Source organism: Capsicum annuum, chromosome 9 (genome assembly GCF_002878395.1).
Source record: "Capsicum annuum cultivar UCD-10X-F1 chromosome 9, UCD10Xv1.1, whole genome shotgun sequence".
Lineage (NCBI taxonomy): Eukaryota > Viridiplantae > Streptophyta > Magnoliopsida > Solanales > Solanaceae > Capsicum > Capsicum annuum.
In genome coordinates this window covers 179,589,640-179,612,897 of record NC_061119.1, presented here as the reverse complement: position 1 = coordinate 179,612,897, position 23,258 = coordinate 179,589,640, and the positions used below count along the sequence as shown (strand labels likewise).

Sequence of the window (23,258 nt, the reverse complement as noted above, 5' to 3'; positions counted from 1 at the left end):
AAAAAAATTTTAACATTATACAAAATGAGAGAGAGATTAGAAGGACTATTATATATTTTCAAGAAAGAGAATGTTATCAATAATCTCCGCGCTTAGCGCAGTTGCAATAACCAATTAATTGAATATCAACTTTACTAATAGAAAATTAAATTTAAGCATCAAATATCTCATGATTATTCCATCTCTTTTATTAGTTTAATATCATATATAATTTTTTTGACAGGTAAAAAATGGAGATTATTTTAAATTAAACATGACAACCTAGGCAAATTATGTAAAATTAAATACTGAAAAATAAAATGATGGCATTATAAAAATCTTGGAAATACAAACACGATACAATCACCCCCTTTTATTATTTTATTTCTTAATATGACATATTGACACTTATATATGATAAATATAAATATTCAAATTCATATGCAATAAATTTTTAGTATCACTCTTTAAATATACTAAGTATAATGTCTTGAGAAATGATGAATAATATTTAATAAACAAAGATAAAATGAATAGAAAATAGTAAATTATCATTTTTTAAATTAAACAATTATTATTGTACTTTTATTTTTAATATATATATATATATATATATATGTATATATATATATATGTATGTATATATATATATATGTATACATATATATATATATATATATATATATATAGTGGACAAGTAAAGATGTTGGGAGTGAGTAACATAATTGTACACTTCAATGCAATATTAAAATAATTAAATAATGATATAATAATTGAAGGAAATAAGTGAATTTGTTTTTTGATCTATTGTGAGGCATTTTAATTAATGACAAAAAGTCCAAACACCCAAAAATAGTCCAGTTATGTGTTGATGATGGTCTTGCAATAATAGCAATACTATCGTTGCAATATTTCTTTTATTAGAAAAGGATACATTGTATATAATAAGAAGTCTCATACTATATCCTACGTAAAGAAAAACTTACCTTATAGATGGCCACATGAAGTCAATATAGTAGCATAAGACTCCTTAAAATTTTCAGTAACAACACCACAAGATTGTTCAACATGGAAATTGGCTCTTGACAACTTCTTAATTTGTCTGCTACCTTAAATAATGTATATAAATAATGCTTTGGCTGCCAAGTTCATCGCTTACAACATATTAGGGTACACAACGATGACTAAAACCACATGTAAGCTTCACACTTTTAATATAACCAAAATTCTAAGGCAGTACTTAATTAGAATTCTATTTCTATTCCTTCTATCAAAATAAATTATGTTAGGAAAAAGAAAAAAAATGAGCAGGAGCCTCATCGCCCATGCATGTCATCACCATCACCTTAGTTACATCTTGCCAATAATTGAATTGCAGACACTCCTCAACTCCTTCATCTTGTCCTCAAATTCAATGGATTCAGCAAGCTGGTTAACATCAAGTCATGACTGTGAATATGAGCATATGTTTTGTGTGTATTTTGTCTGACTTTAATTTAGTCTTATAAAACACAACGTTCACCTACATGACAATATTCTGATGTAGATACTGAATGTCAAAAAACTAAAAGATGAATTTTTCTGAGGTTTGAGAAGTTGCCTTGATCTTATAAAGAGATAGAAAGTACACCAAAAGGTCATACATGAATGCATATTAAGACATTCAGCTATGAAGATAATTATAATGGAAATTAAAAAGTTGATTAATTGAATCTACACATTTTTTGGCATAATTAAAATAACATAAATAAATAAATAAAGAGAAAAAAATCCCAAAAAAAGGAAAAAAAAGAAAAATATAAATGGAGCCCATAGAGAGATGCCACATCAACTCCTCTATGTCCTTGTTTATTATTATCTATAGATTGACTTGAAATGTGAGAGAAGAAAGGTGTTTCAAGATAACTAAATTCGACATGAACATAAGAGATCACAAGCCACCCACTGGCATTCAAGATGTTACCGTACTTCATCCATATCAGTTCAGCATCTTGCTTAAGAAGCACGACGGAGTTGGATGGTATCAAAAATCAGTTCTAGTCAGAAGACAAATAAATAATTAACTTCTAAAATAGAGAAAACAAGCTGCCATCATCTTTCCCCCACCCCAACCACAGGGCTTGGATTCAGTGCTGAAGGTAGTACATATGGTTGGCGGGCATCATGGGTAAGAATATTGGGAAACCGTAGTAAAAGGCAGGTCCATAATTCTTTTGTGTGATTTTTTTGTTAATAACCGTGGTGTCCTCGGCACACCCGACTAATTCCAGAGGATACTTCCCACCTCCCCAGCAACAAGGGGGGTGTGCGGATATTTAATAGATCAAAATAGATTTATTAGGTTTCTAGTGAATCTATTTTTATTTTTGCGTGGATATTTTTTAAATTTTGTTTCAGTATCTTTTAATGATTTACTTTTTTCGTAAGATATATTCATTAACTATTTTATCCTGTAGTAATTGCAGAGTTACAAATTTCTGTATAATAATTTATCCTATCTGCACTATAATGTATATCTAATTCTAGATTTTCAATGTTATTTATTATCTTGTGTTGTTCTTCTCGTAGTGAGTTTTTTAAATTATATAAACTATCACATGTACTTTTATCTAAATTTTCTAAGGTTTTTTCTATCCATACTAATTTTTCTTTTAGGTTTTCCATTATTTTTCTAATTCGGTTTCTATAATTAATTTCATTATTTAGATTTTCTTGATTTCTCTAGTTTGTCTAATATATTCTAACATTTTTTAATCTGAATAATATCCTTCTGGGTAAATTTCTTCGTATAACTGTTCTAGACAATTTGTAGTTTCAATTTCGTAGTCTATTACTTTTTCTAATATTATTTTCTTAATATCTATAATTTCTATGTTTTTAAGTATATATAAGATTAAAACTTTAAGATAATCTAAATGATCTATCTTTTAAAATTGGTTTTATTATAATATTTTGTAGTTGTTTGTTTTAGCCTTAGTAGTTTTTGCATATTTTTATTAAGAAATTCTATGTATTTTATATCTTTATTTTCCATGTATTTGTCTATATTTATTTTTATCTGTTTTTCTAGTAACTGTATGTTTCTTATATCTTTTTCTAAAAATTCTGTGTAACTTATCATCGTAAGTATTTGTAAGAGTAGTTAGGTAGATATGGTATATAATTTACTCTAGTCATGTAGTATTTACCAAAAGCTTTTTCTAATATGATTTTTCTTATATCTGCTACTTTTATATCTCTAAGTGCATACAAAATAAGTATTTTGAATTTATCTACCATCACATCAGATAAATAATCATTCATTTTCATAAAATTATTTTTTTCAAAATATTCCCTTCAACCATGTACATAACAAAATATGGTCATCTTAGCTTACTATATACTAGATTATTCTTAAATAATATGTTCTTCGGTCACTATTAACATGGTAATCCGGATACTTTTTCCCTTAAACAGCGCCTCTACCCTGGTTACTCCCCGCCACGGCTTCTTGCCTCATTGGTTTCACCTTTAGAATGGCATAGTCCTTAGGGATTTTTCTCCGTTTCCTCTTTGTTAATAAACTTCTTAACATATTATTCTTCGAATAATTCTACTATAAAGTAACTAATATGAATTTATTTTATCATATCATGATTGTTGGGAATTATGAATTTAGCTATTCATAATCATAAATAAATATACCTGTTCGGGTAGTTTTGATATTTCTGAGTTTTGTTCCTCCATAGCTTTTTCCATTGAAATATGTCTATTTAATTAACTAAGTAAAATATTTTTTGTGGAGTGGAGAGAAAGGTTGCTTCAATGCATGAAGGCTTGCTTTTGCAATGCCTTCTGCCTTCTTTATTTATAGAACGAAAGACAATCTTTACAATCAATCAAACTAATTTTTACATACGTTTTTTAAAACTAAAAACTAAAGAACTAAAAAGTCAACAAAAGGGGCTATAGGCCTAACCTACTAGCCTTTAACTTCTCTACAAGTTTACATCTACGTAAAAGTCTTTTTTGTACAATAATTCAATCAATAGTTAAGACTTTGTACAATAATTCAGACTTTGTACAGTATCTTGTCTCCATTGATTTTGTCGTATCTGCTCCATTATTGCTCCTTATCTTATCTTTTCAGCTGGCATTTTGTCTTCTTGATTTTTATTCTAGATGTACCTCTAGAATAATATTATCTTCTCCATTGCATCTTGAACATTGATGATCTGGGTATTTGTGTCCAATTATTTTACAATATCTTGTTAGTAGTCTATCTGAAATAAATCCTTTTTTTATTGCTCTTGCGGTAGATTATTTTTCTGGGTTGAGTAGCGTCACTATCCATTGTCTTACATCTTCCATATCTGCTTGTCGTAGCTCTTTTGAATTTGAGTAAATCATTTGATGATCTCTCGAATAATAGCTCCATATTGGGTTTCCGTTAGTATAATTATTTTCTAGTTCTTGAATGATCGTAGCTAGTCCAATAAATCGTTTATTTGCATAAAAATCTGGTATCTCAATTCTGGGTATCTCCGGTTGCTGCGTAATATCTTATGGTATAATCATATCTCTAGTTAGTCCTATCTTTACAACTTGTATAACTGGTTTTATTTCATCATATAGTATCTCTGCCGGTGCAGTATAACACTTTATATAAAATAAATTTCCTTTTGTTATTCTTTTGTAGGTGGTGAATATCTTGTATAATTCTTCCATAGCTGTTAGCTCTTCTCCGTCTTGGGTATATATGGTATTTAGTAGTCCATAGTCAAAACAGGTTTTAACTAGGCTTAGGTTAGTTTTGGGTAGTGCGATTAGTTTGTTATATCCTTGTAATTTTTGGGTTATATAGTTGGTATTTGGTTCTTTGATGTTTGTAGCTCTGGGGTTATGGTTTAGAAAGATTTGTACTCTGTATATATTTTCTATGTATTTCTGGGCGGTGTAGTTGTATACTTTTTTGTCATGGTTTAGGCTATCTCGGTATGTGTTAACTTATGGGGGTATGAATAAATGGTCTTTTTGTGTTTTTGGTGTAAATGGTTTTTCAAATATTTTATTCATATTTATATTCTGGTATCTTGGTCGATTAACTCCTTTGCTTGTACCTGCAGAAGTAGATTGATAAATGTTATGGGTTTTATGGAGTGTCCCAACGTCTCCTTCTAGCTCTGGAACTTTAATGTCTTCCGATCGACATAGCTCTGCACACTGCTGAGTTAGCTGATTTGTAGCTATAGACTTCAGTTTATCTTCATTAGTCTTTAGCTTTTCTATCTCATTACCCATACTGTCCACTTTCATTGAAAGCGTAGTTAGGGTGTTAAGTATTTTTTCTAGAGTATCTTCTTCTATTATTTCAGTCTGTGTAGCTTTGTCTTGATATGTAATCTGCAATAACATTTTTGTTAGTACTAATCACTTCAATTGTAAATGTGAAATTTAATATATTTAAAACTAGTCTCCGAATCTCTTTTGTTGTAACTGAATTTTGTATTTTCTTTGTTAACCACCAGCGTACCTGTGTATTATCTGTTCGTACAATAAATTTGTTATATACAATATATGGCTCAAATGCTAATAAACATTTATATAATGAACATAATTCTTTCCTATTTATTTCCCATTTTATTTCTGTCTCGTTGAACGTACCTGAGTAGTATCTACAATGGTGTTCTATTTTTTCTGCTTCATATCGATATTTAAGTACTCCTCCGTAACTATATTCACTAGCATCTGTTTCTACTATATATATAAATTTTCTATTTTCATCTGAAAATTGTAATTTTGGTAATTCTCTACAAAGTAATTTTATTTTTTGAACTTGTTTTTTATCTTTTTCATCATAGTTATATTCTATATCCTTTTTTAATTTTTTCTGTAGTGGTTTTAAAGTTTCTGCTAATTTTGAAATATATTCTCTTACTTGGTTTACTAATCCTAAAAATGATTGTAATTTCTTTTTTGTATCTAATTCTTCTTTCGAATTTATTATTTTTTGTACTATATGTTGTTGCATTTTTACTCCACTTTTATCTATTTGTATTCCTAAAAATTCTATCTGATTTTTCATAATTTCAGCTTTCTTTTCGCTTAGACTTATTCCCGATTTTTCTATTAAATCTGTAAACTGTTCTAATAATTTTAAATGTTCTTCTTTGGTTTTTGTATATAATAATATATCATCTATGTACACTATACGATTAGATAATTGTTTAAAATAATTATCCATAAAATGTTGATATCTACCTGGTGCATTTTTATATCCAAATGGTAACACGTTTCATTCATAAAATCCTTGTGGTACCGTAAATGCGGTTAATTCTTTAGATTCTTCTTCTAGCTTTAGGTGGTAAAATCCTAATTTACAATCAAATTTGCTAAAATAATTATATCCTTGTATTTGTCTTATTTTTAATATCTTATTTGGTATTGGATAATTATATGTTATAGTTTTTGCATTTAAATTTCTATAGTCAATAACCATCCTACTTTTTCCTCTTTTTTGTTCACTATGTTTATTTACTATAAATGCTGGACTATTATGTTTGCTATTACTTTTTTGTATATATTGTTTTTCTAATAATTCATCAATATGCATTTTAAATTCTTTTAAATCGTCAAAATTATATGTTAATGGTTTTTGTGTTATTATGCTATTTTTATCTATTAGTTCAATTTTTATAGTAGTTTTATGTTTTTTCCCATCCTTTTAATGGATCTTCGCTATATAATTGTTCTAATTGTTTCTGAATTATTTCTATTTTATTTATTGAAAATATAGTTATTTCTGTTTTATTTATCGAAAATACTACTAGTTCTATTGTATCTTCAGTATTTTTTATATTTTCTAACTTTTGTGTAATTTTTTCACTTCCTTTTATCCAATCAGTTTTCTTTCTTATTTTATTATTAACTCTTTTTGCTCTTACTTTTTGTTTACATGGTGTTGTAAACCACCAGTCTGTTTTGGTTATTATATGTGGGTACAATTTATCTAAGAATGACATTCCTAAAAGTATATCTTTTGATGTTAATTCATAATTATAAATTTCTTCTATTGTTAATATCTTATCCCATACTTGTATTTTTACATTCCTAGCTTTATAAGTAATTAAGCTTCCTTCATTATTAAATCCTTTAACTATTATTGGTGTTTTTAATTTATCCCATTTACTTTCTGGTAAGCAATTATATCTGCATAAATTAGCTTCTGCTCCTGTATCTATCATAGGCGTATAGTATCTACTGTAATATCCTTCTACTACTATCTTCATTAATACATATATCTTCATTTCATGTTAAGGCTCTTTTTAAGAATAACTTTTCTTTGTTATATGTTAAGGTTAATTGTGTATGTTCTATATTATATGGTTTTACTTGTTCTAACCATTTTATTCCTAATATTATATCTGTTTTTTGCATTTCTTCCTTTACTTCAAATTCTATTTTTATTTTTCTAACTTCTATTATTATTTTTTTTCTGCTATATTTTTATTATTTATTAAACTTCTTGGTAGATCTGGGCACATATCATTATCGGTCTTTATTTCTTCATTTTTTACTAGATATTTTGCTATATAATTTTCTTCTTGTCCTGTATTTAAAAGTATTAGATATTCTTTTTCATTTATTTTTCCTGTTATGTAATATTGATTTAGATTACTTATTGAATTTGTTTCATAACTTGTTCTTTTTGATGAGCTTGATGATTCTGGTTTTTCATTAGCTATTCTTTTTGTTGTACTTATTCTATCATTTACTATTTCTAAATTTTCTTCTGTATCTATATCTTTATAGGTATAATCATTATAATCTATTGTTTTTATAATTTGTTCGAATGGGCTTTCTATTTGTATTTTGTTAATCTTATTTTTTCCTGTTATTTTATGTTTTGTTGTTAATACATATAGATTTTTACATCTTGCTGTGAATATTTTACTTCCTGGGGTTAATTCTATTCCTGATATTTTCCAATATAATACTAGTGATTTATCTATATTTCTATCTGTTACTGCTACTGAATAATTTGCACTTATTATAAATTTAAATTTTTGATATATTAGATTTCCTTTTACGGCAGTTATTATGCTTTTTTCTATAGGTTTTATAATTCTATCATCTGCTAAATATAATTCTATTGGTGTATCTATTCCTTCTCTAAAACATGCTTTTATTAATATCTCTGTACCTCCAAGGTGTACATATTTTATTGGATCTCCTTTACTTTTTATATCATTTATTTCTTTATTAATTATTCTTTTTGTTACCAGTGGTATACTAGCTTTTCCTTTTGCATATCTGCAGTCTATTACATGTTCTTTTTGGCATACTACATAATATTCATCCTTTTTTCCTAGTAAAAATATTTTTTATTGTTGGTATTTTAAATATTTTCTCTACACTTAAATCTAATTCTTTTCCTTTTATTTCATCAAATATGTTACTGTCAAATATTATTTTTTGTTCCGTTCCTTCATCATTTAAATATTCTTCCTTTGTTATTATTTTTATATCTTCTTCAGTCATTTGATTCATCTATTTCGCTATCTATTTCATTATTTGTTTCGTTTTCTGAAATTTCATATATACTATCTTCACTTTCTAATTCATAATCTACATAATCTATCTGCATATATTCTGTATTATCTATTCTTATTTTTGATATTTGTTTATTTTTTGGATTTTTAGGTAATTTACAATCTCTAGCTAAATGTCCTAACTTTCCACAATTATAACAAGTACATTCTTTTATAGATTTCTTCTTTCTATATGGTCTTTTATGTTTATAATTTTTTACATAATATCTTTTCCTTGGTTTCTTATATTTATATTTTGATTTTTTATATTTTTTATATTTCTTATGTCTCTTTCTTTTCTTATAATATCTTTCTTCACATCCAAATTGGGGAGCTATTTTATTTTTGCAACATTCTAAATTTCTTATTAATGTTTTTTCCATTTTTAATTCTTCTCTATATTTTTCACATAAGTTTCTATACTATTGTTGTAAATATTTTATTCTTGCTCCTAACGTATCTACTATTTTTGCTTCTTCCCAACTTTTTATTATTTTCGAACTAAATGGCTCGGGTAATTTATTAAAATATAATTTTCTTATTTCTTTACTTTCTTCTATACTATATGCTCCTTTGTAATAATATTCTTTAAATGCGCAAGTATATTCATCTATATAACACACATTACATATTGCTAATTTTAACATTAAATTTCTATTTGTATCCTTTTCTTCATTTTGTTCTTCTTCGATTGTTGTCGTACTACCAAATTCATCTTTTATAGCTGTTTCATATTTTTTTAATAATTCTATAGGTGTTAGTTTAGTTGTTGTCGATGATGTTCCTTCTATAGGTTTATTAGTTCTTAATACTTTTTTGCTATTTTCAGTTAAATTTGCAAACCATAGTTTTACTGATCCTATTAGAGTTTTTTCTATATATTTCGGTGCATCTGTTATATTTATATTATTATCTAATAATTGTTTTGTCATATATCCTATCCATAATTGTATTGTTTTTTCTGTATCTATTACACAGTCTAGATCTAAAAAGTTATAATTTTTATTCACTATTTATTTTGGTATCCATTTATCATATTCATTATATTTTTTAAACTTATTCTTATAATATATAGGTTTTCTTATTTCTGTTGTTTTAGGTATTATATTTTCATTTTCTTTTTTATCAAGAGTATTTATTTCTGTGTGGGCATTTTCTAGGTTTTCCTCATTAATTTCTTTTTGTTCTTCATTAATTTCTAAATTTTTTGTATTTGTTAATATTTCTGTATATGTTTCACTATCTTCAGAATCATAGTTATCTGTTTCTGTCTCTTCAACATCTATATTATTTATTTCTAATTCTTCATTTTTTATTTCTAATTTTTCCTTAAATTGATTTATCTCGTTTAGTAATTTCTGTTCTCTATCTTTTTCTTCTTTTTCTTTTTGTCTTTGTTCATACAACTCTTTTAATATTTGTAGTTCTTTTTCTAATTCAGCAATCCTACTATTTTTAGTTTCTTCTATTTTTCGTATTTCTTCCGTAGTTTGTTGTTTTATTTTTTCTATTTCCTTTTTTCTATCTATCTCTTCATTTTCTTTTTCTATTCTTACCATTGCTGTTAATTTATCTTTTAATTTTAATTCTTCTTTTTCTAACATTAGATATAAATATTCACCTATTTTCTTATATTTTCGTCCTAGATTAGAAAATACTATTTTTATTTTTGATCCTTCATAATTTTCATATATTTTTTCATCTATTATAAATTCCTCTTTATTCATTTTATTGTGAATAGTTCATGTTGATATACATATTCTAAACTATCTATTTGTGATTCCAATTTTGATATTTCATCTTTTTGTGTATCTATTGAATTTTTACTAACTCCGGCAAATATATTATATATAATGTAGTCTTTCTATTCTTATTTTTATTTCTTTACGTTTTTCAGAGATAATTTGTTTTAATTCTTTATATTGTTGTACTTTATTCATTTTAAATTATATTTATAATATCTTGGTGGATATCTAAATCTAATTTTATCATAATTAGGTGGTATGTGTTTCATTCTTCTGGATTTTAAATGTGTTATTAGTTTTGATTCAATACTAGATATTAATGTAATTAAGTAGGCTAATTTTTGTGGATTTTCTTTTGTTTTATTTAGACTTATATATTCTGAATAATTACTAATTAAAGATTCTTTAATTTTTCTAAAAGCTTCTCTATTTTTAAATGGTCTTCGCATAATTAGTTTAATAATTTTGTAGGTAATTTTTTAATTCTAAATCTAATTCTAATAATTCTAACTCTAATCTAAAAGACTTTTACGTAGATGTAAACTTGTAGAAAAGTTAAAGGCTAGTAGGTTAGGCCTATAGCCCCTTTTGTTGACTTTTTAGTTCTTTAGTTTTTAGTTTTAAAAAACGTGTGTAAAAATTAGTTTGATTGATTGTAAAGATTGTCTTTCGTTCTATAAATAAAGAAGACAGAAGGCATTGCAAAAGCAAGCCTTCATGCGTTGAAGCAACCTTTCTCTCCACTCCACAAAAAATATTTTACTCAGTTAATTAAATAGACATATTTCAATGGAAAAAGCTATGGAGGAACAAAACTCAGAAATATCAAAACTACCCGAACAGGTATATCTATTTATGATTATGAATAGCTAAATTCATAATTCCCAACAATCATGATATGATAAAATAAATTTATATTAGTTACTTTATAGTAGAATTATTCGAAGAACAATATGTTAACAACTGATTCTCAGTTATAAAAAAATTAAGAGAAAAAAAACACCCCTCATGTTCTTGCCAGAATTAGAGTTTAAAGTTCAGAAGGTTTATTTATCAAAACAATACCCTGGAAATGAATCATTCACTGTTCAATTTAAGCAGTATTGATAAGAATTAGATCTTCTTTTTTTATAACCGTGGTATTCGGGTCAGTTTGCGCACACCACGACTAATTCCACGGGATACCTGTCATCTCCCACCAATAACCGGTACCAAGTAACTATGTCCACTAAGCCTAGAATAGATGAGAAGAAATCACCTAGTGTTGGTTAGAAATTGAACTTGAGACCTCATGGTGCTAATCCTTAGGTGCACTAGGCCACACCCTTGGGTGCGGTAAAAATTACTATATCTTTCAGTGGGATTATGTGACATCTATATTTCCTTGCCTTACCCATTGTCACTTTCTGTTCATTCTCATTGAGAGCCCATCTCAGTTTCCTAACTACATCTGCCACCTCTAAGTTTCTTATTTAAACCCCAAAAAAAAAAAAAAAATCATTGAAAATTTTCATTTCAAATTGCCATAGGCCCAATTCATTCTTACTCCATTTGTCCCAATTTATATGTCACACTTTGAAATTTCATGATTCAAACATTTATACTTTGATGGTTAGTTCGTACATAGAAGCTTTACTTTTTTAAAATAAAATTTATATATTTATAAATAAAAATGTACTATAAATCACAATATTATGAATTTCTTGTCAAACAAAACCTTTAGTTAACTTTCAAATCCATTTGTACCATATAAATTGGGACAAGAGTATTATTTTGGCTGGATTCTTTGTAGATGAACGTGGACTTAATTAATTTACTAACTATATCCATTGTCATTTCAGAAAAATGCAAAAAAGTTAATGTTGTCATACCGAGTACTGAAGTACAAAACCACAGAACAACTCTTTGGGCATGGCCAAAGCACCGCGAAGATCATCGAAAGTGTGAGTCATTCCCATGCCAAGCATAGTAAGTGTCATACCCATAACAGTCCATTGAGGTTTAACCCAATTATATGAGCTAGGTTTAAGCAGCCCAATCAAACAACCCAAAGCTACCCATAAAAGAAACATAACAGAAATTGCTTCAGCAATACTTTGAATCCAATCACCCAAGTTGTTTTTCTTGGTGTTATCGCCATCAGGGCTAGTAATTGCATTTGATGAATTTGCACATAGAAGTGGTCTGGTTAATGGACTGGGTATTTGGGAAATGGGTTTTGGATTCACTATAATATTTGGTAAATGGGAGTTTGATAAATGAAGTGATTTAGGGGTTGGTGAGAATTTTCTTGTGTTATTGATGCAGCACCTATTTGGTGCTGACCCAAGAGCCTGCATTTTTGCCCCAGCTTAGTGGCTCTTGACCCTCAGTCCAGCAATAATGAGGCTGTTGACTATTCTGCTAGTCACTCATCGCTCCATCATTTTATAAGTTACTTTGGTGAAGAATTTTCAATTTACCAACTAACAGATTATATTATTAATTCATAATTATTTTAAATATTTAAAAAGATGATATCGCATCATTACAATCCCGCTAGGAAAAGCAAAAATCCTACTAGCTTGATGTAATAATGAACTGGAGAAACTAGCTAAACTTGTGTTCTATCATATTCCAAGTTTAGGAATATGAACTACATCTATCTCTTCGGGGAAATTTATAAAATTTCAAATATCTTTACATATCGTTTCTATCTCCCATTAAATTGTATTTTGACTGCGTTCAATTATACATGCAAGTATATATGATCGTGCGAGTAATAAAGTGACTCTTACTAGCTAAATATCGATCTCGAGAATACTTGACGTTTAGCAGACAATTCAATTCAAGTATTAATATCAACCCTAAATGAGTGCGATTTATAACCAAAAAGAGTTTGAGTTTCATTATGCTAAAATAACAATGAGTAGTAATGAAAATTATAAGTATTGAAAATTATAATTAGGAGAATTCCAGGGTCAAGGCAACTTGAACATTCATGTGAAACTAAACAATAACGTTGGTTAAATTTTTTATCTTGGTTGTTGATTCACGAGGTTAATATAACCCGTCAAATGGGCCGGGTTAAGCCAGTTTCGGCCCGATTAGACCAGTCCACAAAAAAATTGAAACCTATAAGAGGGCGGGCTTAGGGGCTGGGTAGGTGGACTAGGCCGTTTGGTCAACGAAGCCTGATGGACCGGCCCTGTTACGAAATCGGACCAGGCCCACCGATGCATCAACCCGTTCCAGTATTAAAGAAAAAAAATAAAAGCTATCAGATGCCAGCCCACTGTCAAATGGACCGTTGGCAGCCCAACGACCAATTATGCAGAAAATGCACCTTTTTAGAAGAAAAACCAATTTCAAAATTTTTCTATAAATACCCAATTCAAAAACTATTTGTGCACAACTTACAATCTCATTCTCTCAATCTCTCTCAATCATTCTAATTATATCATGAAGTGCTCAATTTTATTTATTATTTTGGAATTACAAATATCAAGTGGAAGTTTTCAACAGTTTCTCAACTTTCGAATACTTAAAAAATTTAATATTGCCGTTGCATTTCTTACTTTTAATTTTTAATTAGTGTATAATTTGTTGAATATTTATTTTTATGTTTTTGTATTTTTTGAATATTTGTTAGTTTAAGTTGTAATATGGATAGATTAAGAAAAGTCAGTAAAGGCATTAGAAATTTCTGTCTCGAAAGTGATAGTGGTAGTAATAAAATATAAATTCATTTCAATTTCGATAGAGATAGTTCAAATACTCGATATATTCGTGTTCCTCCATTACTAATTAGCGGACTCTTTGAGAATAAAATAGGTGCATATGCTCACGATATGAATTGTTTAGAAGCTCAAAATATTATGATATAGAAGAAGAGAATGAAGTAGACCCAGTTAATTAAGATAAAGATGACAATGATTTTAATGATACACCCGAAGATGATAATGTTAATATTCGATCTGAATCGATTAATTTTCCTCTCCGACCCCCTGTAAAATATCATAAAAAATTAGTATTGTATGAAAATTTTATACTCGTGTGGAAGAAATTACTAATGTCCAATGCAATCTCTGTCAAAAATTATATGAGCATATGACTGGAGGTAATTAAGGAGATACGGGTTCGTTGAAGAGACAATCATCAAATAAAGCTAGGTGTGGTAGAAGATGGTGGAACTATTAGGGGGGCTAAGTCAAACTAGATGGGATTCAAAAATCAGTAAACTAGTTCAGAATTATAATAAAATGAAGGATTGTGAAGAATTAGCAAAAATTATAGTTGGGTTGTTTGCTTTTATCTTTTGCTTCTTCTAAAGCTTTTATTCATTATATTCAAACAATTTATAGTCTTATGTTTGAAGGTATTCCTAGAAGTACTTATCGGCCCGATATTTTTAAACTCCATGCACAACATATTTATTATTTATCTGCATTATTAAAAAATCTTTCATGTAAAGTTGCTCTAACTTCTAATCTTGATCATGTTGTTAATAAAAATAATTATTTATAATTACTTGTCATTTGGTAGATAATAATTTTGTTACGCAAAAACGTATTTTAGCATTTTTGTGAGATAAATGCCGTAGACACATTGAAAAATTTATTTCTGAATCTATTACAAAAATTACAAGGTATTATGGTATTGAAAATAAATTCTTATGTATATCTTTTGATAATACATCTAACAACAAGATTGTTGTTGAACTGTTAAAAGTTGAACTTCCTCCACCGTTGTCTGAAATATTTCATATTAAATGTGTTTTTCATATATATATAATTTAATTGTAAAAGACAGTCTTGATATTTTTAGCTTGGTATTGAAAAAGTTAGGCTTGCAGTTGAATTTATTCAAGGAAATCATAGAAAAGTTAGATTTGCAGAATCTTTAAAAATGTCATCAAAGTAAACTTAGACTGATATTAATGCTTGAAAAAGTAGATACTATATTTTTTGGGGATTAAAACCAGGCTAATAGCCCTTTTTATTAAATAGAAAAAAATACACAATGACCAGGCCTAAAAGTGGTCTGGCCTAAACTCTTATAGACAGCAAAAAATCTAAGATCACATTTAGAAAAGTACATTGTTGCCTTGTTCATCTCCCTACATTGATATGGTATCAATACGCCGTTCATGCTAGAAGAAATTAGCTCAAGATTGCTCTTTCTGCTCTGATTCAGCTGAGTGTTAATCCTCCTTTTTCTCTCATCTCTTTCTTCCATCAGTTCAGTGGTTTGAGCTTTGTACAAAGCTAATACCATCACTTTATGTTAGAAATCAATTTGACTAAGAAGAGAACTTTGTAATCTAATGACAATTTTTGTGAACTAGGGTTGATTAATAGAATGATCTGCTTATCCTTGAGTCTGAGCTCATCTATGTTTGAATCCACAATCCATCGATACCCTAACTCTCACTAGATATAGTTTATGGTATTCATGAAAATCGCTTCCAATATAAAGGTAAGCACAGATCTTTGGTTATTTTTAATCATTACAACTATTTACTCCCCTGATTCACACTAAATCTCTTGTCTTATAGTTGTACCCTGGGACGCCTGCTTCACTTTCAGTAACATGCTTCTACTGACTAAAATCTGTGAGCTTATACATGATACTCCCATTCTCTTAATTTTGTCTCTAATTAGTGGACTGTAACAGACTAATACCATCACTAACCATATGAATAAGGCTATCGAATTGTTGTGTATGGCTTAGCACCAGTAAACTTGAATCTTGATACGATTTTATGCTATTTTTTGACTCCAAACTTGTTTTCATATGTGTTGCATTGTCTGTCTTATCTATGGTATCCTTATCTTGTCTAGGTTAATGATGTTTTTGGCTCTTGCAGGAACTTTAGAAAAACTATTAAATTTAAAGTCACCTGCAAAATGAAAAGTTAAGTTAGATAAAGAATCCGTGAGGGTGTTGCCTTCTCTCAAGGAATACATCACCCTCACTCACAATGTGTTCATCACGAGTCAATGAAAGTGATAATCATAGTCACACTCTAAGAAATATCCCAGATCCCATTGATAATTTGAACCATGGTGTAACGCCCTAAATCTGATACCCGAAACGCTACATGGTGCTCATGACCCCGAAGAACCACAAGCTAACCCATGACTGATATCTATAACTGAGCACTGAATAATAAATTATAATTATGAAGAATGTAAGTTGTAAGGCCAGAAGGTTCAAAACTGAACTAATATTGAATATAAAACAATGTCTGTAATAAGGTATAACTGATCTTGGGTGTATTTATACGCCTAAGCACCATAACTTATCCATATTTTAGCTAAGTTTAGAGAACAAAGTGCCTAGTTTCTTATGTTTTACTCTACTTCTATGTAATTGAGATAATCGATGTGATTAGCATGATTTCAGGTATTAATTAAATAGATGAAGACATAACGAGACTATGGAATGTGGATGGCATATGACACAAGAGAGAGTAGCAGTCTGGACCAAATGTGGCCCCTAGAAACTGTCCAAGACTAGTTTGTCATTTATAATTAGTTCAAGGACTTAGAAGGCAATTATGAGAGAAAAGATTATTAAAAGGCTTAATGCTGAATTTTTATTCATAATTCATTATTTTGTATTATTTTGAGATTGGAGAGAGGCGGCTTACACAAAGGAAAAAATGCTATTCATCTTTTCCACCAAGATCGTTATAGTTTTTGGTGTGATGAATATTTCTATTGTGATTTCTGTTTTACCCATGAGTAGCTAAGTTTATTAGTTAGGGTTATGGAAGACTTGCATATAATCTATCACTTTGGGTTTTGAATTCATTATGCATTAGTTTGTTTGCATCATACTCTCTTTTCTTATCTTGAATTCTCATGGTTGCAAACATAGAGGATATGCCTTAAAACACAACTTGTTTGAAAGAAAGGTTGATGTTCGAAAACGAGAGTAGTGACAAGAAAATAGGATTTTCAACCCCTATTTCATATGTTAATGCCTTAACAAGATTAACTACTTGGAGATTTCGTATTGTTTTTAGTAAACGCTTTTAATTCGAGAGAACTAAAGTGAATTAGTCCTTGATGGTTGAGAAACACTAGGATTATGTTATTAAATACAATACAATTCTCTGTAAGCACGATGCATGTATGAATTCATAAAGCCCATAGTTAGAAAGTATTGAAAACTATAAGGTGGACATAACCCTAGCTTGCTATTTCTCTGAATTTGAATACTACTACACGTATTTCATCTTGTTAAACAGAAACCATTAATTTGTGAACTGAATCAAATCCTCCCTATTTATTTTACGAAAACGAATGATTAAAAGTCAACTAATTTGTATATAACTTAATTAGCACCATATTCCCTATGGGATTCGACCCCAACCTAGTTGGGTTATGTATTTGACAACGACTGCTTACTCTCTCCTAAGAGAGGTGTAATTTGGGTGTATCAATAATAATACCCAAAACTGAGATAAACTGTTTGAAAATATGCTATAGTCTGAAAGGCCCTAAACTATCTAAAAACTGTGGAGTTGATGGGATATGTCCCCAACTAACTTCGAACTACTAAAATAATAAAGTAATAAAATAATTATGCTATCCTCGAATGATGAGGACTCAGTTCTAGTCTGGCTGCTGAACGTCAGATCTACTAAGGATGCTCGGGAGCTCGTACTTATGAACCTATGGTGTAAAACACCATAGCAAAAATGCGTCAGTACTTTAAATATACTGGTATGCAAGTGAGGTAGGCTAAATGCAAAGGGTTCATATGCATGAACAATACTAACTGACTGAATGATATGAATGTGAGAATACATGCATGAATATGTAACTGTAACTGAGATCGTGATAGGACTGAATACTAAGTTCTGACTACTGAGTCTACTGATATTGATATCTGAGTCACTAATAAGAGAGAAACTAATACCATATTACTGAATACTGAGGGACTGATACTATATTACCAATGCATGAATAACTATTTCTGATAGTTCTGATTATGAAGAACTGGTCTGGTTGACCGTATATGATAGTCTTGAAGCTGAATACTGATAACATAAGTTCTGATAATTGATATAACTAATAACATGAGTGACTATATCTGATAATCCTGAATCTGATGGAACTGACTGAGTTCCATAATGTATCTGAGTTGATTGTATCTGACAGTCCTGAATCTGAAGAACTATCTAAGTTCTTTTACTGAGACTGAGACTGAAACTAAGACTATGGGAGGTAATCATCTAACCGACATGCTCTGGAACTAAACTGGTGGGATCCAACCTATAACCCCAGCTGGAAGGGTGTCAATACCATGCCACGGGTAAAGATAAGCTGTGAGTAAACCCTCTCTGACAGGGAGATCTTTCATTAATCCCTCCTATAAGGAAAAATCAAATGAGATGTATTAGTATCCCTACGCATAGAGATGTATCTCAACCTACTCTGGCTACGTAGTTCTAGAATTCAAGGATTGCTTCTAAGGATCACATACTCTATTGAATAATAGGTGAGTCCCCATCTTTGGGTTCACTCGATGCTGAATCCTACTCCCAACTGAATAGAAACTGAACTGATTAACTAAACTGATACTGATAGTATAGTTTAGCTGAGCTGAACTGAGATTACTAAACTACTGAGATTACTGGGATTACTGAGTTTTCCTGAGTCACATGACTGATTGAGTTCTATGGATCATGGCTTGACTGAGAGTATCGAGACAACATAACACTGGCTCTAGGCATACAATAAATTATCGGGTACAAGTACCCCCAAGACTCGATAATATGAGACTAATAGGACATAACACTTCTTGAACACTTGATCGATATCATCAATTCATAATACATTAATTTGGGGATTTCATGAAGCACATGGTTATCATAGTCTTGTACATGAATGGAATTACATATAAACGTGTCATACTTTCATCAACCTAATCTCATGGACATTTCCTCAACCATTCATAATGCATACAATATCATGGAAGTCATTCTTGGTCATAGGGTAAAGCATGGATTTATCACATGGGTCACAATTAAGCTCAAATGCATAATTTCTATTCTCTTAGGCATTTTATCAAACACCTAGGATGCATGACTTAGGGCATAGGCATGACCAGAAAATTAATTTGATAAAACTTCATATTTCAACTCAGTTTCACATGTTTTAGACCACATAATAACATAGGTTCATGAATAACACATAATGATTCCAACTTAAGAATCATACAACCATAATCACATGAACATAATCAACCCACAATATAATATTCATAATACAAGATTTAAAACTTGATTCTTGGGCTTCATGAATGAAAAGAATCCATGAATGAACACTGTGCATACCTTAGTTCTTGATTATACGAAGATTGATGGAGAGATTCTTGAATTTGAGTCTTAAATTTAAATTTCCAATTGAAAACCCTAGCTTGTTCTTGAGAGAAACTTGAGAGAAACACTATAATTAGGGTAAAATATGACCGAATCACGTGTTATTGGGTTTATATTGGGGGTGAAAAATTGACCCTTTTAACCCTGGGATGCGTATTTAAATTCTGTGAAAATTTCCCGATTAGGACCCTTGGCGCAGCGCGGCGCTATCGCGCCGTGTCTTTGGAAAGTGACAAATTGGAAATTGCATGATGGCACCATGCGGAGCTATTACGTTGCCACTTTGTTTGCAACCTAGAAGTTTGGCACGATGTGCCACTATCGTGGAGCAACACTGGAAATTGACAATTGCTATTTAAGTTGGCTCCATGATGAGTTGATGGATCAGGTAATACACTGTCTCACTAAAAAGGCTCAACTCTTCACCCGGGTGTCGGATTTGGGCGAATTTGATATCGATAAAAAGCTTATTAAATTTCCCATATGTATAAAAGTGGATTCATCTTTGAAAAAAGTCTTTGACATTTCTAGAATGATTTTAAGCTAGGTAGAAGTATGGGGTATTACATATGGTCCATGAGTCTGACTCTACAATGACCTAGTTTAATCCCTTTTTCTTATAATAACTGAGACACTCCTTAATAACAATAGCTTCTGCCATAAGCTTGTTGTGTCATGAATTCTAGCACCTTTAGCAACCAATAATTCCCTTTACAATTCCTAATGCAAAACACAACTAAACTAGGACCAGGGTTGCCCTATCAGTGTTACCTTTAAACCACCCCTGTCCAGGATAAATCTATCTCATTAATCTGATATTAACTTTGGTATTGTGATCCTGCAAAGCATCAACTATGTTGGACCAGTCTCTCCCTGCAATCTCCATTTCAAATCTCAAATTAACAAACAAGCTACTTATGATTTTTTTAAAAACATGTCTTATTTGTAAAGTTTCTATTACTATGACATTTTATCTATTTGCCGATTCTTTTTCAGAGTGTATGTTACATGATTCTAATTTGGCTATAATTGATGATGATGTTAAATTATTAAAATCTTTTTATCTAGCTATGATTGAGTTTTTTGGTGCTTATTATTCTACTATTTGTAATATTATCTTATTTAGCCAACATTTTTTTATTGCTTAATGAATATAAGAATAAATCAGGTTACGAAGATGCTATTATTAAATAATAAATTTTAAACAAAAATTATTCGTTTCTCCCTATTTACTTAGTTGGTGCTATAATAAATCTATGTATAAAATATAATATTATATCCGAATTCACTTGTATTATTTATAATGCTTTATATGTACAACTTGAAGAAAAACTTTCTTTATTTACGATTACATCTGATGTGAACAATTACATCAAAGCATTAAACAATCATTATGCTGATTTACTTGATAATTGTTTACCGGCACATATTACTCTAATTTCCGCTCCTTATCTTCCTGAGGAGCCATCATCTTCTAAAAAGCAGGCATATAGTAGTTTTCCTAATCATATTTTTTATTTAAACATTTGAAATAGGATGCCACATCCAACATACAAAATTGTTATCGGGAGAGCATACATATTATCTTAGATAGCCTACAGAGGATCATAGCGCAAGGATCAACACGTTGCATTAATGAAAGAATAATGAAATATAATATTCTGTACTTTCAATATTGGCTAGAGATATATCAATTGTTTTAATGTCAATTGTTGTATTAGAGAGCAGTTTTAATCAAGGACGACAACAACTTAGAGACAACCGACACTTTCGGAGAGAAAATACCATGAATGTTCTAGTTTGTCTAAGAGACTGGATTAGAGTGGAACAAAAAAATCAAGAAATGTACGTGGAACTGATAGACGAACAAGATCTTGAAAAAATTATGACTTCAGGGGAGAACTCAGCACAATCAAGTCCAATGCATAGCTTTGGACCCATTGATTCAGTCCTCAGCCAATTGTAAACCTGGTAAAATTTCAACAAATTTATTTTTGACCCTCCCATGTGTGTAGTGTCAATTTTTTACTTGATGTTTTGAGAAAAATTTGGAATTATCGGAAGGGGTTCAAGGCCATTTTTAGAACTTAAGGTAGTAAGCCTCTATAATAGTGGTGTACCATGTCACTTGGACTCTACGATAAGGGCGTGGTACGGAGGCTAAGCTCTGCAATAGTCATGCCACGCCTCTATGTATTTTTTATCTAGTTTTTTTTTCACTTGGGTGAGGGGCTTTTGGTCCTTTAACCTCTTAATCGGCTTTATAACATTAAAATGACCATTTTCCTTCAATTTTAAAGGATCAAACTCCATTATTTTCTTCTCTAACTTCCAACCCAAGAAGACTCAAGGGTTTTTCAGAGAATTCACCATTTAAGCTCCAAACTTTGATTCCTCTTTAAATTCTTTGGTATTTCTGGCATATTTCTTATTCCTTAACTTAAAATTTACATTGTGGCATTTGTTTAATCAATATTCATATGTTTTAATTGATGAGTTTGAAATTGAGTTGGAGGGTTTGATTGTTATTACTTGAATTGCTTTTCCCATGTTTTAATTGGATTATTCACATTTAATTGATTGTTTTGGACTAAATTGGTGCATAATGATATTTATTAGAATGGGTGACACAAGTTTCCCCAAATTGATGGACTTTTGATGTGGTAATGACATTAACCCCAACCCACCTTAAAAACTTAATTTAAAATATGAATATTTGCATAATTTAACTTACCTTTGGAACATTTCATTACATTATAGAATAAATGAATAAAATAGTTTTGGAATACCTTTGGTGGCCATGGTTTTGGATTTTAAATCAAACTTAGGATTCTAATGATTATATGTATTGGTTTGGCATAATTAAATTAGTTTACAATCATATTGGTATGACGATGACATATTGGAAAATGCCTTAATAAAGATCCCTATCATGTTATCCTATATATGTATATATAAATGTTATGTATATGGTTTTTGATTGGTTTGGGCAATGGCATTATTTTATTCTTTTTCCTTGATTTACATGCCAGTGATCGCCCCACTGATCATCTCTAGACACTACATCATTTCATGATATAGGGTCCAAGGGTTTTTTGGTTACACCTGTGTAGTGTTAGGTTGTGTAATATGTCTGTGGATCTGTTGTGAAGTGGTGAGCCTTTATTTTTCAAAAGTCTTGGCCATTTTATTAGTTTCTTTACTGTCTTAGTATTTGGCACTCTTTTGTCATAGTCGTGAGTATTTCCAGACTTAGTTTGGTATTCGTGGTTTAGAATCTTTTGTGGACAAGTGTTGGGTTGGTTGTTTGCTTTGATTCTTAAAATATTTATTTGGTTTATCTATCCTTCGTATTAATATTTCGGTTAGCTTTGTGTGTTTGTATTTTTGTGTTCTTGAAGTAAGACTGGGGCAATCTCAGACCCATGGTAGGGTTGAGATTGCTCGTTACGGCCAAGCCTGGGTTTAGGTCATGAAAAGCTTGGTATTAAAGCACAGTTCGAGGTTTCTATGTGTCCATAAAGTTGTATTGAGTAGAGTCTTTTTTATGGGTGTGTAGTGTGCCACACTTATAAGAGGAGGCGACAA

At 29.9% G+C, this 23,258-nt stretch overlaps 1 protein-coding gene across 1 annotated transcript; it reads right to left on the bottom strand.

Annotated features, from left to right (window-relative positions):
- Positions 1–1,038: 1,038 nt before the first annotated feature.
- LOC107852299 (probable sodium/metabolite cotransporter BASS1, chloroplastic) lies at positions 1,039–12,734 on the bottom strand. Its single transcript, XM_016697363.2, has 2 exons — positions 12,166–12,734; positions 1,039–1,407 (listed from the first exon to the last, which is right to left on the bottom strand). The coding sequence occupies exons 1-2, from the start codon at positions 12,631–12,633 to the stop codon at positions 1,330–1,332; spliced, it is 546 nt and encodes a 181-aa protein (XP_016552849.2). The 5' UTR covers positions 12,634–12,734; the 3' UTR covers positions 1,039–1,329.
- Positions 12,735–23,258: the final 10,524 nt, after the last annotated feature.

Bases quoted from the DNA above. Each gene is read 5' to 3' on its own strand.
- LOC107852299 (XM_016697363.2), bottom strand. From the start codon at position 12,633: ATGCAGGCTCTTGGGTCAGCACCAAATAGGTGCTGCATCAATAACACA. The intron at 1,408-12,165 runs GTATGACAACAT...GATGTTAACCAG, and splicing joins GTTTTGTACTTCAGTACTCG to CTTGCTGAATCCATTGAATT.